At 33.2% G+C, this 23,910-nt stretch overlaps 2 protein-coding genes and 2 pseudogenes across 4 annotated transcripts in view; all 4 read left to right on the top strand.

Annotated features, from left to right (window-relative positions):
• LOC102620164 (immune-associated nucleotide-binding protein 9-like) overlaps nucleotides 1-23,910 on the top strand; it is a 64,106-nt gene that overhangs the window by 38,490 nt on the left and 1,706 nt on the right. The window contains exons 1-4 of one of the 3 annotated variants that reach the window (XM_052436934.1): nucleotides 4,284-4,453; nucleotides 21,666-21,919; nucleotides 22,009-22,286; nucleotides 23,753-23,905. In XM_052436934.1, coding sequence (XP_052292894.1) covers nucleotides 21,688-21,919; nucleotides 22,009-22,286; nucleotides 23,753-23,905 — 663 coding nt within the window. In that variant the 5' untranslated portion in view covers nucleotides 4,284-4,453; nucleotides 21,666-21,687. Of the gene's footprint in view, nucleotides 1-4,283; nucleotides 4,454-20,540; nucleotides 20,683-21,665; nucleotides 21,920-22,008; nucleotides 22,287-23,752; nucleotides 23,906-23,910 lie in introns of those variants that run through there. The other 2 variants (XM_052436936.1, XM_052436935.1) reach the window with 2 other exon arrangements.
• On the top strand, nucleotides 47-3,271 carry LOC127900676 (uncharacterized; annotated as a pseudogene).
• Nucleotides 5,386-8,882, top strand: LOC102618804 (immune-associated nucleotide-binding protein 9-like). Its single transcript, XM_052435866.1, has 5 exons — nucleotides 5,386-5,617; nucleotides 5,707-5,984; nucleotides 7,183-7,335; nucleotides 7,424-7,558; nucleotides 8,622-8,882. The coding sequence occupies exons 1-5, from the start codon at nucleotides 5,386-5,388 to the stop codon at nucleotides 8,880-8,882; spliced, it is 1,059 nt and encodes a 352-aa protein (XP_052291826.1).
• LOC127900677 (uncharacterized) lies at nucleotides 17,803-19,543 on the top strand (annotated as a pseudogene).

Consider the following 23,910-nt stretch of genomic DNA (forward strand, 5'->3'; position numbering starts at 1 on the left):
TATGATGATTACAGAGATACATATGTTGAGATATATGAGATATGAGATGGTATTTTCCAGTCTATCCGTTGTAGCTTTGGGGCATGATGGTTACTTGATTGCCCATCCGTTGAGGTCTAGATATGATGAGATTATTCCCCTGGTTACTTGTTTGGTGATAGTTTTTGGTATTAAGTATTTGATATTATAAGTGCTATGATTTCATTGATTTTATGCAGATTTATGTAATATTGTTATTTCAGTGCATGATTTGAATTAAATAAGTTTATGTAAGTTCTTATGATATTTTGATGAAATTAATTTGGAAAAGATTAAATCATTTTAAATAAATTTATTTTTTCAAAAACTATTATTCACTCACTGAGCTTACTGAGTTTTATACTCACTTTATTTTATTATATTCCCTCTCCCCCCACAAGAGATTTGCAGGTACATCAGTGACCCAGTAACGATAGTTAGATTGAAATTATGGCCACGTGATGGTGTTAGGAATCATAAATGTTTTGTTGGGACATTTTGAATTGGATAGTTTATTACTTATTTGTGATTAAGGATAAACTATTGTATTCTTAACATTATATGTTTGAAGGATACTGGTATTTAAATTGAGCAAGTTGGTTGTGGAGGTTGATTAAATATTGTATTATTTTTTGGGAGTTTTAATTGTATAAATTGTAGATTTGGGGATGTCATAATTATATAGGAGACTTTGTCGTATTTTTGGTAGAATTCTTAGATATCAGAATTATTATTAATTTGATCAATCGATATTAAATAGACTCGGCCTGGGAATTCGAGGCGGAGCGTTTCAATTACCTTTAAAAATGGTGCCTTCAAGGCTACCTTTTCTAGAACAAGGCTTGGGAACACGTTGAGATGGAACATATTCAACAATAGCCTTAAACTGAGCCCCTAATCGAGAACCCAATAACACATAGAATTAACCAAACAGAAAGTGCCATTTTCATTTGAAACAACATAAACACATTCATACCAAATTAAGATTGATAAGTGAAAGCAAAAGGGTAAGCAAAATTACCCTTTTCATTAACAAACACATGTCCATTCAACAACTCAGCAAACTCAAACACATCCTAAATTTCCGGGCGAATGCGGAACCAATTGTAACCGTCGTTGAAGTGATCGTGGAAAAGGGCTAAAAGGTCATTTTGAGAGAGGGAAAGAGGCAAATGACAAATCACTACTTTGGTTCTCTGCAATGGCTCTGTCATTTCATTGCATTCAATTTGTTCCGACTGTATTGAATTCGAAAAATTGAAAAAGAGTTTTGATTACTTTGTACCCTAATTTTCAATTTGGGTTGAGAATGAAATTGGAATATTGTTTATTGGAAAGTTTTAGACACACATAACCGTTGTGTTTTCCTCTGGAGAGGCCTTTGAGCACTAACAAGATTCATTTTTCGTTGCCTGGGGCAAAGGGCAATTGACATTCCTCATTTCCCTTCGTATTTACTTATGGGGAGTTTAGGCCATCTCCAATGTGACACCAAAACTAACAATAAATCACCTTTTACATTATTTTTTGTATAAAATGCTTCTCCAATGTAACACCAAAACCAACACCAAAATGATGTTTGAATAGTATTGCACGAAATATGGTGCAATTCTATTCATTTGGTGCTAGGGAAAAAAGTCCCAATTATCTTTATTACTTTTTCTTATTTACATATATGTCCTATTTTATATAATATTTTAATTTATTTTTATTATTTTAATTTTATTTTTAATTTTTGAATATTATACTAATATTTTAAATAAAAAATATTCAACACAAAAATTAATAATGAAAATATAATGCCAATAACATTAATTACTAGATTACATATTACAAAGTTAAAAATACAAAATTAAATTAACACAAATTAAAAATGCTACTACTACTAGCATAAATTAGAACAATTACTTAATAATATGGGAGATCATTATTAGATCTTCCAATATCATCAAAATATTGGCCAATATTATTGGAAGTATTTTGAGATGCTTGGCCTTGCGGAGACCTTTTTTGCAAAATCTTAATTTGTTCATTTTGAAAATATTAACGTAAGCTCGAATCACTTATCGAATTTAAATCTTGAAGTAAAATTTTGTTTTCTTCACGATATGTGACCATCTCCAATTTTTTTTTCTCATTTTGGGCTCGTATAATTTGAATTTGATAATTTTGTTGCCTATCTTCATTGCCTTTTTTGAGAATTTCATAATGTCATCGATGGTCTTCTTTAATAGTATCAATAACTAGTGAATTTTGATCTTCAACTTTCCTTTTTCCTTTTGCCTTCAGAATGTCTCGAAGTTTATTCAATCGTATTACTAATGCCGTGAAAGGTCATGACAACTATTTTATGTAGCGAAGGGATGTCGTTGGCAGACTTGGGTTATCTAGTCTTCAAAATATCACTGCCGTATTTAGAATGTTGGCATATGACATGCTAGCAGATGCTTTTGATGAGTATATTAAAATTGGAGAGTCTACAACAATTGAAAGTTTGAAGAGGTTCTGTCGTGCAATTGTGGAAGTTTTTGCAGAGCAATATCTTAGATCACCTAACGCTAATGAGGTCGCTAGGCTACTCCATGTTGGTAAAGAACGTGGTTTTCCAGGAATGTTAGGCAGCCTAAATTGCATGCACTGGAAGTGGAAAAATTGTCCAACAGCTTGGGCCGGACAATATGATAGTCGTAGTGGAACCCCAACTATTATTTTGGAGGCTGTAGCCGATTATGATATTTGGATATGGCATGCACATTTTGGTTTGTCTGGTTCAAATAATGATATTAATGTGTTGGAGGCATCCTATCTTTTTGCCAACCTCGCTTCAGGTATTGCTCTTCCTGCTCATTATGTTATTAAAGGGAACGAATATAATATGAGTTATTATTTAGCTGATGATTTCTACCCAAAATGGTCTGCTCTTGTACAAACTATCCATGATCCACATGGTCATAAAAAAAATTATTTGCCATGAAACAAGAAGCATGTCAGAAAAGATGTAGAACGTGCATTTGAAGTCCTTCAATCACGTTTTGCAATTGTTGCTGGACCATCACACTTTTGGAACAAACATGTGTTACATGATATAATGATTGCTTGCATTATTATGCACAATATGATAATCGAAGATGAACGTAATATTAAAGCAACAATTAATGATTGGATGCAAGCACCAATACCAACAGTTGATATGAGGGCAGATGAGAATACTAGATTTCAAGAATTTATTGCTCGACACAAAAAAAATCAATGATAAAGAGGCTCACATTGCACTCCGAAATGCACTAATTAATCATTTATGGGATGAATTTAATAATTCGAATAACTAGAGTATTATTATTGTTATTTTATTTTTCTATATTAATGTAATGTTTAATTTTCATAATACACTAATTTAGTTAATTAAAGGCAAATTTAATAATTTTCTATTTTTTTTTGTTAATCGATATAAAAGTACTTAGTACTTAATTATCTATATTAATAGTAATATTTATTGTGTTAATTGAATTAATTCTTGATAATTAAAAGAAGAAAAAGAAGAATATTCTTTTTGGTATAAAATTTGGTGCAAATGGGTTGGAGATGAAATAATAATTTGGTGAGAAAAAAGCACATTTTTGGTGTTACATCAAAATGGTGTTAAAGCATTGGAGATGCCTTTAGGGGCCTTGACGTATAAAATGACCAAAAAGCCCCTATGTAGTATGAATATGCTGATTTAATAAAGAAAGATTATCAATAATATTAATAATGGGAAATTGTTAGCTCTCTTTTATTCAAATCAATATATATTAATTACTTTAGTATTGCTTTTATAATGCACAATAATTTTTTATTAGTATAATTTTATAGTATAATTTTTATTTTTAAATAAATTTTTATTCATAATTATTATAAATTAAATGAATTTTTTATATTATAAAACTAGTAATAAATAAGTGATATATATTAGTTCTAATAGAAAAAAATTAACAACTTCCTTAATAATAAAAGTGACGAAATAATGAAAGGCAAAAGAGGGAAATTGTATGTTCATTCCTCTTTTAGATTCTTTTCTTCTCAACTTTCTATTTAAACTCTTTTATATTCTTTACTTCTCAACTTTCTATTTAAACTCTCTTATATTCTTTTCTTCAAACTCTTTTAGATTCTTTTCTACATTCCAACTTTCTATTTAAACTCTCTTATATTCTTTTCTTCAAACTCTTTTAGATTCTTTTCTACATCTCAACTTTCTATTGAAACTCTCTTACATCTTTTATTTCTTAACTTTCTATTTAAACTCTCTTACATCCTTTACTTCTTAACTTTCTATTACATTCATTACTCAATTTATAAATTTCATACCTTAAATCCTAAAATTTAAATCAAGTCTCTTGCCCTTTCTCATCTCTTCATACGCAATGCAATCTTTTTAGTTCTCCTCTCTTTGCAAGTAAGTAAAATCTTAGTTCATCGCATCATCTCACAGTTTGTTTTCATAGTTTTCTTTCTCCAAATTGCCCTCGCATTTTCCTCTCAATCTCAATTTTTGGTTTTTTTGTTTGTTGTAGACTCGATTTTCTTTACCTCGGTTTGTAAATTTTATCGGATGTAATGCATAATCATGGGCGACCCAATTAAGGCTCAAGAGGGGCTTCAGCCCCTTTTGGGCCATTAATTTTTCTTTCAAATGTACCACACGCCCCTTCTAAAAGAATTAAATAAAAAAATTTAGACACATATTTTATGTAACAAAAGACTTATAGTTCAATGATAAGAGTGCTATTTGATGGTTTTAAAGTCCTGGTTTAAATCCCAGTAACCACATTATTTTGTTTCTTTTTATAAATAGTTTTTGAAAATTACTTAGACAAATGATACGTTCATGCATTTAAAATAAAAAGTTTATTACTATTATTATTTAAAATTTAAAAGAAAATAATGAAATTTGAGTTTATGAGATTTAAAATGTATTCGTGTGAACGTTAAAAAAAACCCCAAATTAAATAAAATGTTTTGAACTAATCTCCCTAATTTAAGTGTCTGGGTCCGCCACTATGCATAATTAATCGTCGTCGTTTTTCTTTTCAATAATTTCGTGAAACAAGCATAATTAAATTAAATTATACATATGCATAATTAATTAATTAACTGATGTTGTTTAGATTCCGTGCTTGATTATATAGCAATTCATCATATTTTATTATGATTATAAATTTAACTATATGGTCGGGGTCTGAATGATTTTTATTTTTAATATATTTTTATGAATTTATTCATGTTCGGTTGGATAATATTTAAAGTAATAACAAATATAAGTTTTAATGGAGTGAAAGTGGTTTGATGTTGTAAATGCATTGCAGGTAAATTAAATTTTTTTTTAGGATGGGAGAAAGAGTGGTTGATGGCGATTGGAAGCCTACTTCTCCATCTAATGGGGAGCGCACTGTGGTTTTACTTGGCCGTGCTGGCAATGGCAAAAGTGCGACGGGCAATAGTATTCTCGGAAGAACAGCCTTCAAGGCGAGTGCTGGCTCGTCTGGTGTTACTAAAACTTGTGAAATGAAGACAACCGTGCTCAAAAATGGCCAAGTTGTTAATGTCATTGATACCCCCGGTAATTTGCTAATGTTGGTTCCTAGATATTCCATTCCATGCTTGTTGATGTTGTGATGGTAAGTAGATTGATGTTACGAGCCATTGCAGGACTTTTTGATTTGTCTGCTGGCTCTGAGTTTGTCGGCAAGGAAATTGTCAAATGTCTCGGTATGGCCAAGGATGGCATCCATGCATTCCTTGTAGTTTTCTCCGTTACAAACCGTTTTTCTCAAGAGGAAGAAACTGCAGTACACCGTTTGCCGAACTTGTTCGGGAAAATTTTTTTTGACTATATGATTGTTGTTTTCACTGGAGGGGATGAACTTGAAGATAATGACGAAACGTTAGAAGATTATTTGGGTCATGAGTGTCCAAAGCCTTTAAAGGTTTGTTTCTAAACTCTTTATAGTGTTCGATAATTTCATCAGTCATTTTGATCAAGTTGTCTTTGGCTGGTTCTTTTGTGAAGTTTTAGACTCCTTTACGGTTGGACTATTGGAAGGTTAATATGAATAAATGCATGCTGAAAATACTAGATAGGTTTATAGTAGGCCAGCCGTCTTAAAGTTCCATTTTCAATGGTGCTTCATTTCCTGAATGGTTTTCTTCTGCCATGCGGGATTGGCCGGAGAGGTGGTTGGTAATTTTCTGCTGGCGTTACTTAATTTTACTTATACGTTATTGTCTTCGAATGAGATATCATTCATTCATTCGCTAAACATTTTTGCTTTTCGTATTTGTATTCTTTGATTTCCTCTGCTATTTAATCTTGGTTCTTATTCTATTAAGGTGTGTTCATTTGTTTGTTTCTTAAAATATGTACCTCTTTGATTTATACGCTCAAAATTTACGTATTTTTAAGATTTTAAAAGTGGCCCAAAGAGAATGTGACTTGCTATACAGGTCCATTTTATTCGGCGTTGTTTGAACAAAATATGAAGACTAACTTTACAAGATTTAAAATTCTCATAAAAGTTCCTGTGGATTCTCGGCTCAGAATTGGTGTCTAAAATTTCAATGTGAGATCTTTTTTCAGTTTCAACATGCAAATCTCTTATTTTCAGAATTTACTTGATGATTTGGTTCCTAAAATTTTTTAACTTGAGAAAGATTTATATCAAGTTCTTCTATTTTACTGCATACTTGATTCAACCTATGAGGAGTGGGAAGAAAAATAACAAAAATGAAAATAAAGACCCCTTCAAGTTGTAGCTTTGCAATTAACAAAATCGGGTTATTTTACAGTTAAAGGGAACTTCGTTTTACTTATTGTACTTATTATTATTATTATTATTCCTACTACTACTACTGATGTTATATGGAATGCTGATCACCTTTTAAGACTTTTAAATTTGATGGACGTAAGAGGTTATGTAAGTGGTCAAACCATAAGGAGAATGGAATTGATTATTGAATAGTTTTTGAGGATGCCTGATATTAAGTACTAACGATCACAATAAAAACAAATTTTGTCAGCTTAATATCCTCAAACTTTTAAAGACTACAAGTGTTTGATTGGTTCATCAATGCTTACCGAAAGGAGCTAACATTTGCTTTATTCCTGATAATTTCCCATTATTTTAGGAAATCCTTCAACTATGTGATAATAGGTGCGTGCTTTTTGATAACAAGACCAAGGATGAGGCCAAGAGAACCGAGCAGGTTGGGCAGCTTCTTTCTCTGGTTAACTCTGTGATCGTGCAGAATGGTGGGCAGCCATATACGGACGAGTTGAAGGTGACTTCATTACTATCGGGATAGACTTCTGTGCTGCTTCTTTCTGAATATGTCATGACAATATCTCTTTTTCTTTTTTTCTACTCAGAGAGGGGCTACTGAACTCCGTGATAAAAAAGCTGAGGTTGATTCTCTCAAGGAATATTCAAAACGAGAAATTTCAAAGCTGATGGGCCAGATGCAGGAATCATATGAAGATCGAATCAAACGAATGGCTGAGATGGTATTTTTTATGCTCCATGTTTTGGCATCAAAATATGACATGCATATGTGTTCATCTATCAAATCGGGTAATCATTTCTCAAACTGTGTAATTAAAAAATGCCTATAAAGCGTGCAGGTACCTGTAACGATATTCTAAATTGTTAGACTTGGAGGTGGTAAAGACTGCCGCTCTGTCCATACCCCTAGATTGTTGGAGATTGCCATATGAAAAGAGGCCTTATCTTGCTAGTTGATGTGGACAAATCTGTTATTATTTGTTCACTCATTATGTTTTGAAGGCCGTAACATGCTGTTCTTACCTTGAAGATTGTTTGACGGTCCTGCTCTGTTTTTTGTTGATGAAATTAAGTAGGTTATTCTATGGTAGTAGCTGTAGGTGGTTTACTAATCATGACTTACACTAAGGTGGATTCTGCACTTGTTTAGTCATCAATCATGAGAACATTTCTTGTAATACTGTGGGAACAATTGAAATGTTACGAGCAGGTTATGTCATATTTTAATTTTGTTAAAAATAGAATAGCCACATTCACAATAAGTTTTTATGAAAATATAGTTACGCACGTGAAACCTAATCAAATGGCTGCGTAGTTTTGATTTTCCTTTCCACAGTTGTAATTTATTGCAAGGCAATAGAATGATTCGGCATTAAGCCAGATCCTATTCAACAATAATCTGGATTTCCTGTAACATTCTGTGTAATGATTATATGTCTGAGGTGCTTATAAGTTTTATTCTCGACAATCCTGGAGTATGGCAAAATGAAAAAGTTAGCAGATTCTTTAACACTTTATATTTTGGATTTATGTGTTTATTTTTTTAAGCTTTTGTTTCTACCATTTATCAATGATTGAGAGTGGAATTGATTGGTCATAAAGAGTTGCCGAGTATGGTGAACTTAGCAACCCGCTTTGCAATTGAATTAAACTAAATTGATACTTCAGAATTTTCTTCTCTTAAGTTGGAGTTCTATATTACCAATACCCAATTTTTTTGTATTGTGCTGCTACTCTAGGGCCTAGTGGCATGTTTTCTGACTAATATTGATGCTTTTTTGATAGGTTGAGTCTGGGCTCAAAGAGACAACGACTAGGCTCGAACAGCAATTGGCAGAGGAGCAAGCTGCTCGATTAAGGGCAGAAGAGGTAGCACAATTAGCTGAAATGAAGTTAAAAGACGAAATTCAATCTCGAAATATTGAGAAGGAGACTGCGGAACTCCCTAAGCCATCTGAAAATCCTCCGCGGCAGCCCCCTAGGCCACCTGAAAGTCCTCCGCCGAAGCCCTCTAGTACATCTGATGGGTGGTGTGCCATTATGTAAATGTTCGCAGTCCAGACGCTTATATCTTCTGCTATGTAAATGTTCACAGTCCAATCTCGAGTGCGGTCTTAGGATAGTACTATATGAAAAAGCGGTATTGACATGAAATGAAGTTTCATTTATGGAGGCGTCTAGAATCTTTTCTTACACGGTGGATCCGAAGAGATCTAATTCCTTTTCTCCTCATTGAGCTCTTAACGAACGCTATATTGTTTTCACATTTGTAGCAGATACTACCCAAAATGTGCCCTTCTAACAATCATGACTTTCCCAAAAATTCAAACCGACTAACAGAGTAATCCTAATATCCGAAAGACTTGCAATAAAACCACCGAGCCTATGACCCTTCTCTGATACACACCATAGTTCAACTAGCTCATAATGCAAATCCTTCGACATCACACAACGTCAGTTTTGAAAGTTTTATAGATATTAAGTTTCAGCATAATAACTGGTCTCCTAAAGAGAAGATGCCAATGATAAGTCAGCGTAAGTAATTAGGTTTCACATAAACTCATCCAGTTTCATATATTTCTGGTTTCAAAAATAGGTATCAAGTAGCACACATATTCAGTGGATAATGTAGTCTTATCATAGATCCCGCACTGAGATGCCACAAGCTTGATCTCCAGCATCTAGCTTATCTGCAAATGGGAGAAAACATTAATGCACGCGCAACACGAGTGTGTAGAAATGAAATGCGATGGGAGAATTAATTACCTGAGATGGAGTATCTTCTTGTCCGGGTGAGAGTAAGCAGTGCCACCACCCTTGATGATAGGAGGACTGAAGAAAATCCGAGAAGCTAATGCATGAATTGCATTCAGCTCTTGCCCAGTCACCATGTTTGCTTGTTCTCCATTTATGCTATCTGAGTTTCAGAAACAAGAGGAGAGGCTACTGATGAATGTTGGATAAGTGTATGAGAGTGATCATTTAAGGAGACAGGTGAAGAGTGAGTGTTTATCTCTGGCAAGGAATTAGAGTTTGGAGATGGTGGCACTGCTGAACTGATGATGATGTTGGAGACTGCTGTATTGAGCTATTGTCATGAAGAATACATAATGAAGGAGAAGGAATTTGGACTGACTCTGATAAAGAATTTGAAAGGGAAAACAACTTAGAATAAGGAAATTCATGTTCATTAAATGTAACATGAATAGCAATGAATACTCTCCCAGTTTTCTCCAGACATTTGTAACCCTTGTCAAGAGGACTATAACCTATAAACAAACACTGTTGAGAATGAAAATCAAGTTTGTGTTGCTTGTATGGGCTAAGTAAAGGATAACAAACACATCCAAACACTCTAAGGAAATCATATTTTGGTAGCTGCTGAAACAACTTTTGATAAGGTGATTGGTTGTTCAAGACTGTGGTTGGCATTCGGTTAATGAGATAAGAGGCTGTGTGAAAGGCTTCCCACCAGAAAGTGACAGGCATTTGGGCTTGAGCAAGAAGGGTTAACCCCGTTTCAACAATGTGCCTATGTTTCCTCTCAACTACACCATTTTGATGATGTGTGTCAGGGCATCTGTGCCTAAGTTGGATGCCTTCTTGGTGAAGAAAAGAAGTAAAAGCTTTAAACTCTCCCCCCATGTCAGATTGTAATGCTTTGATAGGTAGATTAAACTGTTTTTCTACTAGAGCTTTGAAGTTTTTGAAAGTACCTAAGGCATCTGATTTTAGCACAAAAGGAAAGATCCAACAGTAACTAGTGTAGTCATTAACAAAAGAGATGTAATACTTATAGCCTTCCATAGAAAGTACAGAGGCTAGCCCCCAAAGGTCTGTATGGATTAACTCAAGAGGATGTTTTGATTTAATTTCAGTTGTTGAGAAATGAAACGGATGTAATTTACCAAGTTGACAAGCATTACAGAATTCAAGTTTTTGCTTATTATCACACGAAATGTTTATACAACTGTTTCTCAAGAGAGTTTGAACAACATGCTTGCTTGGATGACCAAGTCTATTATATAAAAGACTAACTGAAACATTGCTTGAAGCATGAAAGCTTACTGGAAAACTAGACTTTATTTTCACAGACAAAGGATCAACACAAGTTTGATGAGAAGAAAAGACTGACACCATGGAACTTGGTTGTATGACTTCTGTATCAAAAGAAAGAAATGACTCCTCATATGACAGCAACTTATACAGCCCTCCTTCAATAATCCCCTGAGCCAGCAGTGTTCCCTTCACCTTGTCCTTTAGAAAACAACCATCAGATGTAAATTCAATTGTAATATTACTGTCAACAAGAAGCTTGGAAACACTTATAAGGTTTTTGGTAATTTTTGGAACACATAGGGCATTATAAAGATGAATACATGAACCAACAGAGGTATGTAAACATGCATTACCAACATGTGTGATTTGAAGACCTTGCCCATTGCCTACAAGTAAAGAATTGGTGCCAGAATAAAGCTTACCATCAGTTAAGTTCTGAGCTGAGTTGGTAAGATGGTGAGTAGCCCCACTGTCAAGGTACCAGCCTTGATCAACAACTCCCTCAGATGTAGCCATATAAGCTGATTTTGGTCCCTGATTTGGATGATAGCCCTGAACTGGAAAGCTTGGAGCAAAGTTTCTGTTAAACCTATCTCTACAATCAGCAGTAGTATGGTTATACCTGAAGCAAATCTGACACATAACTCCTCCTTGAGCAAAGTTCTTTCTATTACCCCCAAAACCCCCTCTGCCAAAGCCACCAGCATTAGTGTTTCCATTATTAAAGTTACCAGCAAAGCCTCCACTATTAAAATTTCCACCATTATTAAAACCACCAGCAAAGCCTCTACCAGTATTAAAATTTCCATTCCAGTTACCTCTTCCTTGACCTTGATATCCTCCACCTCTACCAGCAGAGTTTTGATTCCAGTTTCCACCTCCATTTTTATTCCAATTATTCTGATTATTGCCATTACCTTTCTTTTGAAAGTTTCCAATTTGAGCTACATTAGCCATATAGTTGCTTTTAGCTTCTTTATTATCAGCAATCTTACTATTTTCAAGCCTAGCCTCATGTGTCAGTAACATGGCATAAGCTTCACTCAGATCCATGGTCAACATATTTGTTTCAATGTAAACAACTACAGGATAGTAGGAATGATCTAATCCAGTGATAAGATGAGTGATTAGATCAATGTTACTAAGTGGACTTCCAGACAAAGCAAGACCATCAGATATTGTTCTAAGTTTTGTGAAATACTCAGTCATAGACAAGGATCCTTTTCTTAGGTTACTAAGAAGCATTTTAAGATGAACCTTTTTAGCCATTGATTCTGATCCAAATTATTTTTCTAGATTCTTCCATAGCTCAAGAGTAGTTTGTGAGCTTACCACGAGACTTAGAATTTCAAGACTCATTGAGGACATGATCCAGCTAAGCAGAAGCTGATCTTGTCGTTTCCATGCAATAAAATCTGGATTCTCACGATCTTCTCCACCTACTTCACCAGATCCAGATCTATCAAGAAGAAATCGTTCTGGACAGGGTTTTGATTCATCGATATAGCTCTCAAGACCATTTCGACGAATTGAAGTGAGTATTTGTTGTTTCCAGATTGTGTAATTTGTCCGATCAAGTTTGATTGGTGTGGTAAAGGTAAAGGATGTTCCAGATGAGACATGAATTGAATGATGAAAGCTTGAAGAAGCCATCACTTGGCTCTAATACCAAGTTGAAGAAAATGAAGTGTTTGGTTAACATGAAACTTTCTTAGAAACAGAGAGAAAATATTTCAAGCTGAATTCATTATTATTAAAACTGAAAAATAAAATGATGAATTACAAATCGTTATATACTCAAGTCTGGAAGATTCTACAACAACAGATGCATGTGAATCAGCTTAACAACCTATAACAAATTATTGGTGGGAAAACATTAACAAACTCTGAAAACTGATTTGGCTGAAGTAACTGAATGCTGACATGGACATCAGGATTTTATTCTTAACAAAACTCATCTAGTTTCATATATTGCTGATTCAAAAATAGGTATCAAGTAGTACACACATTCAGTAGATAATGATAGTCTGATCATAGATCTCGTACGGAGATGCCACAAGCTTGATCTCCAGCATCTAGCATACCAGCAAACGGGAGAAAACATTGATGCACGCGCAACACGAGCTCATAGAAATGAAATGTGATGGGAGAATTAATTACCCGAGATGGAGTATCTTCTTGTCCGGGTGAGAGTAAGCAGAGCCACCGCCCTCGATAATAGCAGGACCGAAGAAATTCTGAGAAGCTAATGCATGGATTGCATTCAGCTCTTGCCCAGTCGCCATGTTTGCTTGCTGAAACCTTTCCATTTATGCTATCTGAGTTTCAGAAACAACGAAATTTTAATAACGTGCTGAAATTTTGGAAGAGGGCGAGAACAAATGCATTCTACATACAAAGGACTTATTTGAATACCTTTGATCGGAGACACACGTTTTCATTTTCCAGCTCAATCTCTTATGAAAATGAACATGTTAAAGAGTTCCATAAAAGCATGGAAGAAAACGAAAAAAAGGCTAAACAAGATTTAATGAACATGAATTATTACCCTTTTCTGCAAGAACTCAATTTCAGCTAGCAGCATTTCATGTTGCACAAAACAGGAAACAGACAAAGCAACAAATTATTTTCAAAATGACACAAATTACATATACTGAACGTATATCGATAAAGTTTATGCAATGTTTTGTTGCAAAACAATGGTGTATCGCTCAAGTTCAATTATTTTTTGTATGCATAATGAAATTAATTAATTACCTTCTTGGACATGATCCTCGTGATGCCTCACTCATGCCTGTTCTCCAGTTGCTTAAGCTCCTTTACAGTTAAAGAACTCAGAGAATCACGCATCAAATGCCTATATGAAGAGTCAAGAGTGAGATAACCAATTGAAAATTCAATTGAAATTGTATATTTTGGCATAATTAATTAACTATGCTTAATATGAAAATGATTGTTGATGAAATAATTGAAAATACTTGTTAGAGTTCTGTAACATTTGAATTTGCTGCCGTAGCTTCACTGATTCCTGCTGATAGTACCGTTTTCATGGGTCACATATAATGGGAAAAGTTAATTTTTTGTTAGGAATTTCAATGCTAGCTATGTGGTAACAAATGGTAATTAGTTGGTTTTTTCTTTTTTTTCACCTTTTCATAATAATATATGTTCCTAGCAAAGCCTGAATTTATAGTTTAAATTAATGAATTACTTACCTGAGCATTGATCTCAGTAACAGTGCCAGAATTTATTAATTCTGTAGCTTAAATTGCATACATTTATGCACACACACACTAAGAACAGCAGGTTATATTCATCAAATTCATCTCAAAATAACTAACTAAACAGATAGCTCAGCTTCTTTTCTTTCCAACTGAATTTCTGCATTTGGTAGATTCTCAGCAAGTTTAGCAATAACCTTCAAGAACTCCAAATAATCTGGGTCTTTATTATCCACATCAAAACCAAATATGACTTATTACTGCAGTACTTCTAAAAACAATAAGAAGATAAAGAAAACTAAGGTATTCTTGCAATTGTTGTGCTTTTACTTATCTTTGAAATTTAGCAGCTTAAGTGTACAGTAAAAGCCACAGTACTTCAACCCCAAAAGTACCCTAAGTTTTTTTTTTTAAATAAAAAGAATTACTATAACACATGCACTTTAATTTTTCTAATTAAGTGTAGTACTTAATTTTCTCCTTCGATATTAATTTTAAATTTGTCATCACATAAATTTGAGACAATTCAAACACGATTCAATGGCCGTGTAGTTGGATTTTATTTCAACACGGGTCCGGCATTAGCTTAATTAATAGTAATCTTTAAAAAAAATTAATTTCTATAAATGGAAAGGAGGGAACTAATTTCCAAAAGAGGAAAGAGAGAGGGGCACGCGAGATAGCAGGAGAGAGAGAGAAATTGACTTGTTTAGCCCAACCCGACCCACGAGACCGACCCGGATCCAACTCTCGTTTCCAGCCACTGTTCCGGTCAAGCTTGGTACTGATCTGAAGCTTGAGTGACGCCGGTCATATCCCCGCTGTCATCGTCACTTGAAAACAGCCAGAACGCCGGTGATCGAAACTTGAAAGATCGAAGCTCAACCCATTTTCGTCGCCGTCAATCTCGCCAGAATTAGGTTGCACCATCGGCAGTGTTCGATTCTTCAAATCACCAGCTTTTATTTCCGACCAACCTCGCCGCCCGAAGCTTCCGTTTTGGCCATGAACGACCGCTAGAAAGCTCACAGCTTTGGGAGCACGATCCGCCGCCATTGCCCCGCGTGGAAGGTCACCGCCGGTACCATTGGACTCATCGAGATCAGAACTATCAGACTTGAGCTTCCCGTCACCGTTGGCTGAATTCCGGTCACCGTTGACCGGTGGGGGCATTTCGGTAATTTCAGAAGACTTTAGGGTGAATTTGTAATTTGTGGAATCGGTGGATAATTTGGTAATTTTAGATTAAGGCAGTGAGGCAATTTGAGACTTCAAGGGTAATTCGATAATTTAAATTATTAACGGCATTTTGGTAACTAATTTCGCACTTTGAGGGTAATTTCGTAAATTCAAAACTTGTGATTAATTTTGTTATCCAAATTGAGGACAATTTGGTAATTTAAGATGTTAAGGATGATTTGATAAATTATGATTTCGATGGTAATTCAGTAAATTTCGGTGTTAGGGACATTTTGGTAATTTTTGGACATAAGGGTAATTTTGAAATTTTATGTATCCAAGAGTTTGGTTTTGAGCTTTCTTTCGTACTGTTAGTCGTACTTCGTGATACAAATAATAATTATATCGTTTATTTAATTAGGAGGACCCGGGAGCGAGAATCAATCCGCAGACGTTTATGGTACCGAGTCTGGATATCGTCATTGTGAGTGGAATATACAAAACTTATTTTCATAGTATATTCTAATTTTACCATACAGTACAACATATTTTGATAATAAGTATTTGATGCTTCGATTTAATGATTTTCTAGAAAATTAAATTTTATTCTACGTGCTGATATTTATTATTATTGAAAATGAGTTTGATTAATGATTTTATTATCATTTTTTGAGAAAATGCATGATATTAGAATTGAGTGGATTTGAGATATATTGAATAAAAAGGAAGTGAGAGTTCAAATGTGATTATATGTTTATGTACATGTGTATAAAAGGTTATTTGGAAAATTATTGGACCGTACCCTCCCCCTTCAGATACAGAGATATATATAATATGAGATGAATACAGTGATATAGATGATATGAGATGAGAGGCTTTTGGGGCCCGTCTGAACATATATAGAGGCTTTGGGCCGTGTGTTTGGACCCTTTTGCCTTTTGGGGGCTTATGCATGCAGTATGATGATTATAGAGATACATATGTTGAGATATATGAGATATGAGATGACATTTTCCTGTCTATCTGTTGAGCTTCAGGGCATGATGGTTCCTTGATTGCCCGTCCGTCGAGGTCCGGATATGATGAGATTATTCCCTTGGGTACTTGTTTGATGATAGTTTTTGGTATTAAGTATTTGATATTATAAGTTTTATGATTTCATTGATTTTATGCAGATTTATGTAATATTGTTATTTCAGTGCATGATTTGAATTAAATAAGTTTATGTAAGTTCTTATGATATTTTGATGAAATTAATTTGGAAAAGATTAAATCATTTTAAATAAATTTATTTTTCCAAAAATTATTATCCATTCACTAAGCTTACTGAGTTTTATACTCACTCCGTTTTTATTATATTCCCCTTCTCCCCACAGGAGATTTGCAGGTACATCAGTGACCCAGCAACGATAGTTAGATTGAAATTATGGCCACGTGATGGTGTTAGGAATCATAGATGTTTTGTTGGGACATTTTGAATTGGATAATTTATTACTTATTTGTGATTAAGGATAAACTATTGTATTCTTAACATTATATGTTTGAAGGATACTAGTATTTAAATTGAGGAAGTAGGTTGTGGAGGTTGATTAAATATTGTATTATTTTTTGGGAGTGTTAACTTAGAAATTGCAGATTTGGGGATGTCATAATTATATAGGAGACTCTGTCGCATTTTTGGTAGAATTCTTAGATATCAGAATTATTATTAATTTAATCAATCAAGATTAGATAGACTCATCATGGAGATTCGAGGCGGATCGTTTCAATTACCGTTAAAAATGGTGCCTTAACGACTATCCTTTCTAGAACAAGGCTTGGGAACACGTTGAGATAGAGCATATTCAATAATAGCCTTAAACTGAGCCCCTAATCGAGACCCAATAACACATAGAATTAACCAAACAGAAAGTGCCCTTTTCATTTGAAACAACATAAACACATTCATACCAAATTAAGATTGATAAGTAAAAGCAAAAGGGTTAGCAAAATTACCCTTTTCATTAACAAACACATGTCCATTCAACAACTCAGCAAACTCAAACACATCCTAAATTTCCGGGCGAACGCGGAACCAATTGTAACCGTCGTTGAAGTGATCGTGGAAAAGGGCTAAAAGGTCATTTTGAGAGAGGGAAAGAGGCAAATGACAAATCACTACTTTGGTTCTCTGCAATGGCTCCGTCATTTCATTGCATTCAATTTGTTCTGATTGTATTGAATTCGAAAAATTGAAAAAGAGTTTTGATTACTTTGTACCCTAATTTTCAATTTGGGTTGAGAATGAAATTGGAATATTGTTTATTGGAAAGTTTTAGACACACTAACAAGATTCATTTTTCGTTGCCCGGGGCAAACGGCAATTGACATTCCTCATTTCCCTTAGTATTTACTTATGAGGAGTTTAGGTCATCTCCAATGTGACACCAAAACTAACAACAAATCACATTTTACATCATTTTTGGTGTACAATGCTTCTCCAATGTAACACCGAAACCAACACTAAAATGATGTTTGAATAGTATTGCACCAAATATGGTGCAACACTATTCATTTGGTGTTAGGGAAAAAAAAGTCTCAAATATCCTAATTATTATTTTTATTTACATATATGTCCTATTTTATATAATATTTTAAGTTACTATTATTATTTTTGTTATTATTTTTATTTTATTTTTAATTTTTGAATATTATACTAATATTTTAAATAAAAAATATTCAACACAAAAAATAATAATAAAAATAAAATTCCAATAACATTAATTACTAGATTACATATTACAAAGTTAAAAATACAAAATTAAATTAACATAAATTAAAAAAGCTACTACTACTAGCATAAATTAGAACAATTATTTAATAATGTGGGAGGTCATTATTAGATCTTTCAATATCATCAAAATATTAGCCAATATTATTGGAAGTATTTTGAGATGCTTGGCCTTGCGGAGACCTTCTCTGCAAAATCTTAATTTGTTCATTTTGAAAATATTGACGTAAGCTCGAATCACTTATCGAATTTAAATCTTGAAGTAAAATTTTGTTTTCTTCATGATATGTGACTATCTCCAATTTTTTTTTCTCATTTTGGGCTCGTATAATTTGAATTTGATAATTTTGTTGCCTGTCTTCACTGCCTTTTTTGAGAATTTCATAAAGTCATCGATGGTCTTTTTTAATAGTATCAATAACTAGTGAATTTTGATCTTCAATTTTCCTTTTTCCTTTTGCCTTCAGAATATCTCTAAGTTTATTTAGTCGTATTACTAATTCCGTGCAAGGTCATGACAACTATTTTATGTAGCGAAGGGATGGCGTTGGCAGACTTGGGTTATCTGGTCTTCAAAAAATCACTGCCGTATTTAGGATGTTGGCATATGACATGCTAGCAAATGCCATTGATGAGTATATTAAAATTGGAGAGTCTACAACAATTGAAAGTTTGAAGAGGTTCTGTCGTGCAATTGTGGAAGTTTTTGTAGAGCAATATCTTAGATCACCCAACGCTAATGAGGTCGCCAGGCTACTCCATGTTGGTAAAGAACGTGGTTTTCCAGGAATGTTAGGCAGCCTAAATTGCATGCACTCGAAGTGGAAAAATTGTCCAACAGCTTGGGCCGGACAATATGCTAGTCGTGGTGGAACCCCAACCATTATTTTGGAGGCTGTAGCTGATTATGATCTTTGGATATAGCATGCACATTTTTGTTTGCCTGGTTCAAATAATGATATTAATGTGTTGGAGGCATCCTATCTTTTTGCCAACCTCGCTTCAGGTATTGCTCTTCCTGTTCATTATGTTATTAAAGGGAACAAATATAATATGAGTTATTATTTAGCTGATGGTTTCTACCCAAAATGGTCTACTCTTGTACAAACTATCCATGATCCACGTGGTCATAAAAAAAATTATTTGCCATGAAACAAGAAGCATGTCGGAAAGATGTAGAACGTGCATTTGAAGTCCTTCAATCATGTTTTGCAATTGTTGCTGGACCATCACGCTTTTGGAACAAACATGTGTTACATGATATAATGATTGCTTGCATTATTATGCACAATATGATAATCGAAGATGAACATGATGTTAATGCAACAATTAATGATTAGATGCAAGCAACAATACCAACAGTTGATATGAGGGTAAATGAGAATATTAGATTTCAAGAATTTATTGCTCGACACAAAAAAATCAAGGATAAAGAGGCTTACATTGCACTCCGAAATGCACTAATTAATCATTTATGAGATGAATTTAGTAATTCGAATAACTAGAGTATTATTATTGTTATTGTATTTTTCGATATTAATGTAATATTTAATTTTCCTAATGTACTATTTTAGTTAATTAAAGGCAAATTTAATAATTTTCTATATTTTTTTGTTAATCGATATAAAATTACTTATTACTTAATTATCTATATTAATAGTAATATTTATTGTGTTAATTGAATTAATTCTTGAGAATTAAAAGAAGAAAAAGAAGAATATTCTTTTTGGTATAAAATTTGGTGCAAATGGGTTGGAGATGAAATAGTAATTTGGTGTGAAAAAAGTACATTTTTGGTGTTGGTGTTACACCAAAATGGTGTTAAAGCATTGGAGATGCCCTTAGGGGCCTTGAAGTATAAAATGACCAAAAAGCCCCTATGTAGTATGAATATGCTGATTTAATAAAGAAAGATTATCAATAATATTAATAATGGGAAATTGTTAGCTCTCCTCTATTCAAATCAATATATATTAATTACTTTAGTATTGCTTTTATAATGCACAATAATTTTTTATTAGTATAGTTTTATAGTATAATTTTTATTTTTAAATAAATTTTTATTCATAATTATTATAAATTAAATGAATTTTTTTATATTATAAAACTAGTAATAAATAAGTGATATCTATTAGTTCTAATAAAAAAAATTAACAACTTCCTTAATAATAAAAGTGACGAAATAATGAAAGGCAAAAGAGGGAAATTGCATGTTCATTCCTCTTTTAGATTCTTTTCTTCTCAACTTTCTATTTAAACTCTTTTATATTCTTTACTTCTCAACTTTCTATTTAAACTCTCTTATATTCTTTTCTTTAAACTGTTTTAGATTCTTTTCTACATTTCAACTTTCTATTTAAACTCTCTTATATTCTTTTCTTCAAACTCTTTTAGATTCTTTTCTACATCTCAACTTTCTATTGAAACTCTCGTACATCTTTTATTTCTTAACTTTCTATTTAAACTCTCTTACATCTTTTACTTCTTGACTTTCTATTACATTCATTACTCAATTTATAAATTTCATACCTTAAATCCTAAAATTTAAATAAAGTCTCTTCCCCTTTCTCATCTCTTCATACGCAATGCAGTCTTTTTAGTTCTCCTCTCTTTGCAAGTAAGTAAAATCTTAGTTCATCACATCATCTCATAGTTTGTTTTCATAGTTTTCTTTCTCCAAATTGCCCTCGCATTTTCCTCTCAATCTCAATTTCTAGTTTTTTTGTTTGTTGTAGAGTCGATTTTCTTTACCTCGGTTTGTAAATTTTATCGGATGTAATGCATAATCATGGGTGACCCAATTAAGGCCCAGGAGGGGCTTCAGCCCCTTTTGGGCCATTAATTTTGCTTTTAAATCTACCCCACACCACTTCCAAAAGAATTAAATAAAAAAATTTGGACACATATTTTATGTAACAAAAGACTTATAGTTCAATGATAAGAGTGCTATTTGATGGTTTTAAAGTCCTGGTTTAAATCCCAATAGTCACATTATTTTGTTTCTTTTTATAAATAGTTTTTTGAAAATTACTTAGAAAAATGATACTTTCATGCATTTAAAATAAAAAGTTTATTACTATTATTATTTAAAATTTAAAAGAAAATAATGAAATTTGAGTTTATGAGATTTGAAATGTATTCGTGTGAACATTAAAAAAAACCCCAAATTAAATAAAATGTTTTGAACTAATCCCCCTAATTTAAGTATCTGGGTCCGCCACTATGCATAATTGATCGTCGTCATTTTTTTTTCAATAATTTTGTGAAACAAGCATAATTAAATTAAATTATACATCAGCATAATTAATTAATTAATTAACTGATGCTGTTTAGATTCTGTGCTTGATTATATAGCAATTCATCATATTTTATTATGATTATAAATTTAACTATATGGTCGGGGTCTGAATGATTTTTATTTTTAATATTTTTTTTATGAATTTATTCATGTTCGGTTGGATAATATTTAAAGTAATAACAAATATAAGTTTTAATGGAGTGAAATTGTATGGGTATGGTAACTAAATTTTCTTTCTTATTGTTTAATGATAAAAATTGAATTCAATGTGAAAGTGGTTTGATATTGTAAATGCATTGCAGGTAAATTGAATTTTTTTTAAGGATGGGAGAAAGAGTGGTTGATGGCGATTGGAAGCCTACTTCTCCATCTAATGGGGAGCGCACTGTAGTTTTACTTGGCCGTACTGGCAATGGCAAAAGTGCGACGGGCAATAGTATTCTCGGAAGAAAAGCCTTCAAGGCGAGTGCTGGCTCGTCTGGTGTTACTAAAACTTGTGAAATGAAGACAACCGTGCTCAAAGATGGCCAAGTTGTTAATGTCATTGATACCCCCGGTAATTTGCTAATGTTGGTTCCTAGATATTCCATTCCATGCTTGTTGATGTTGTGATGGTAAGTAGATTGATGTTACGAGCCATTGCAGGACTTTTTGATTTGTCTGCTGGCTCTGAGTTTGTCGGCAAGGAAATTGTCAAATGTCTCGGTATGGCCAAGGATGGCATCCATGCATTCCTTGTAGTTTTCTCTGTTACAAACCGTTTTTCTCAAGAGGAAGAAACTGCAGTACACCGTTTGCCGAACTTGTTCGGGAAAAATGTTTTTGACTATATGATTGTTGTTTTCACTGGAGGGGATGATCTTGAAGATCATGAGAAAACATTAGAAGATTTTTTGGGTCATGAGTGTCCAAAGCCTTTAAAGGTTTGTTTCTGAACTCTTATAGTGTTCGATAATTTCATCAGTCATTTTGATCAAGTTGTCTTTGGCTGGTTCTTTTGTGAAGTTTTAGACTCCTTTACGGTTGGACTATTGGAAGTTTAATATGAATATATGCATGCTGAAAATACTAGATATATAGCTTTATAGTAGGCCAGCCGTCTTAAAGTTCCATTTTCAATGGTGCTTCATTTCCTGAATGGTTTTCTTCTGCCATGCGGGATTGGCCGGAGAGGTGGTTGGTAATTTTCTGCTGGCGTTACTTAATTTTACTTATACGTTAGTGTCTTCGAATGAGATATCATTCATTCATTCGCTAAACATTTTTTCTTTTCTTATTTGTATTCCTTGATTTCCTCTGCTATTTAATCTTGGTTCTTATTCTATTAAGGTGTGTTCATTTGTTTGTTTCTTAAAATATGTACCTCTTTGATTTATACGCTCAAAATTAACCTACTTTTAAGATTTTAAAAGTGGCCCAAAGAGGATGTCACTTGCTCTACATGTCCATTTTATTCGGCGTTGTTTGAATAAAATATCAAGACTAACTTTACAAGATTTAAAATTCTCTTAAAAGTTCCTGTGGATTCTAGGCTCAGAATTGGTATCTAAAATTTCAATGTGAGATCTTTTTTCAGTTTCAACATGCAAATCTCTTATTTTCAGAATTTACTTGATGATTTTGGTTCCTAAAATTTTTTAACTTGAGAAAGATTTATATCAAGTTCTTCTATTTTACTGCATACTTGATTCAACCTATGAGGAGTGGGAAGAAAAATAACAAAAATGAAAATAAAGACCCCTTCAAGTTGTAGCTTTGCAATTAACAAAATCGGGTTATTTTACAGTTAATGGGAACTTTGTTTTACTTATTGTACTTATTATTATTCCTACTACTACTACTTATGTTATATGGAATGCTGATCACCTTTTAAGATTTTTAAATTTGATGGGCGTAAGAGGTTAAGTAAGTGGTCAAACCATATGGAGAATGGAATTGATTATTAAATAGTTTTTGAGGATGCCTGATATTAAGTACTAACGATCACAATAAAAACAGATTTTGTCAGCTTAGGATGCGTTTGGGATTGAGGTGCTGTAGCTTTTAAGCTACAGCTGCTGTGAAAAAAAAGCTGTAATTATGAAACAAAAGTTAATAATATATAGTAAATATAAATTTTAAATAATAATTTTGATAAAATTATTAAAGATATAATAAATTTAATATTATACAAGTGAAAAATCATATCAACATAACTTAAAACGTACAGCAGCTAGTGTTTACCAAACACTTTAGTGCTGTAGCTTTTAAGCTACAGCTACCCAACCTCAATCCCAAACGCACCCTTAATATCCTGAAACTTTTAGAGACTACAAGTGTTTGATTGGTTCATCCATGCTTACAGAAAGGAGCTAACATTTTATTCCTGATCATTTTCCCAATATTTTAGGAAATCCTTCAACTATGTGATAATAGGTGCGTGCTTTTTGATAACAAGACCAAGGATGAGGCCAAGAGAACCGAGCAGGTTGGGCAGCTTCTTTCTCTGGTTAACTCTGTGATCGTGCAGAATGGTGGGCAGCCATATACGGACGAGTTGAAGGTGAC

This window comes from Citrus sinensis, chromosome 3, assembly GCF_022201045.2.
Source record: "Citrus sinensis cultivar Valencia sweet orange chromosome 3, DVS_A1.0, whole genome shotgun sequence".
NCBI lineage: Eukaryota > Viridiplantae > Streptophyta > Magnoliopsida > Sapindales > Rutaceae > Citrus > Citrus sinensis.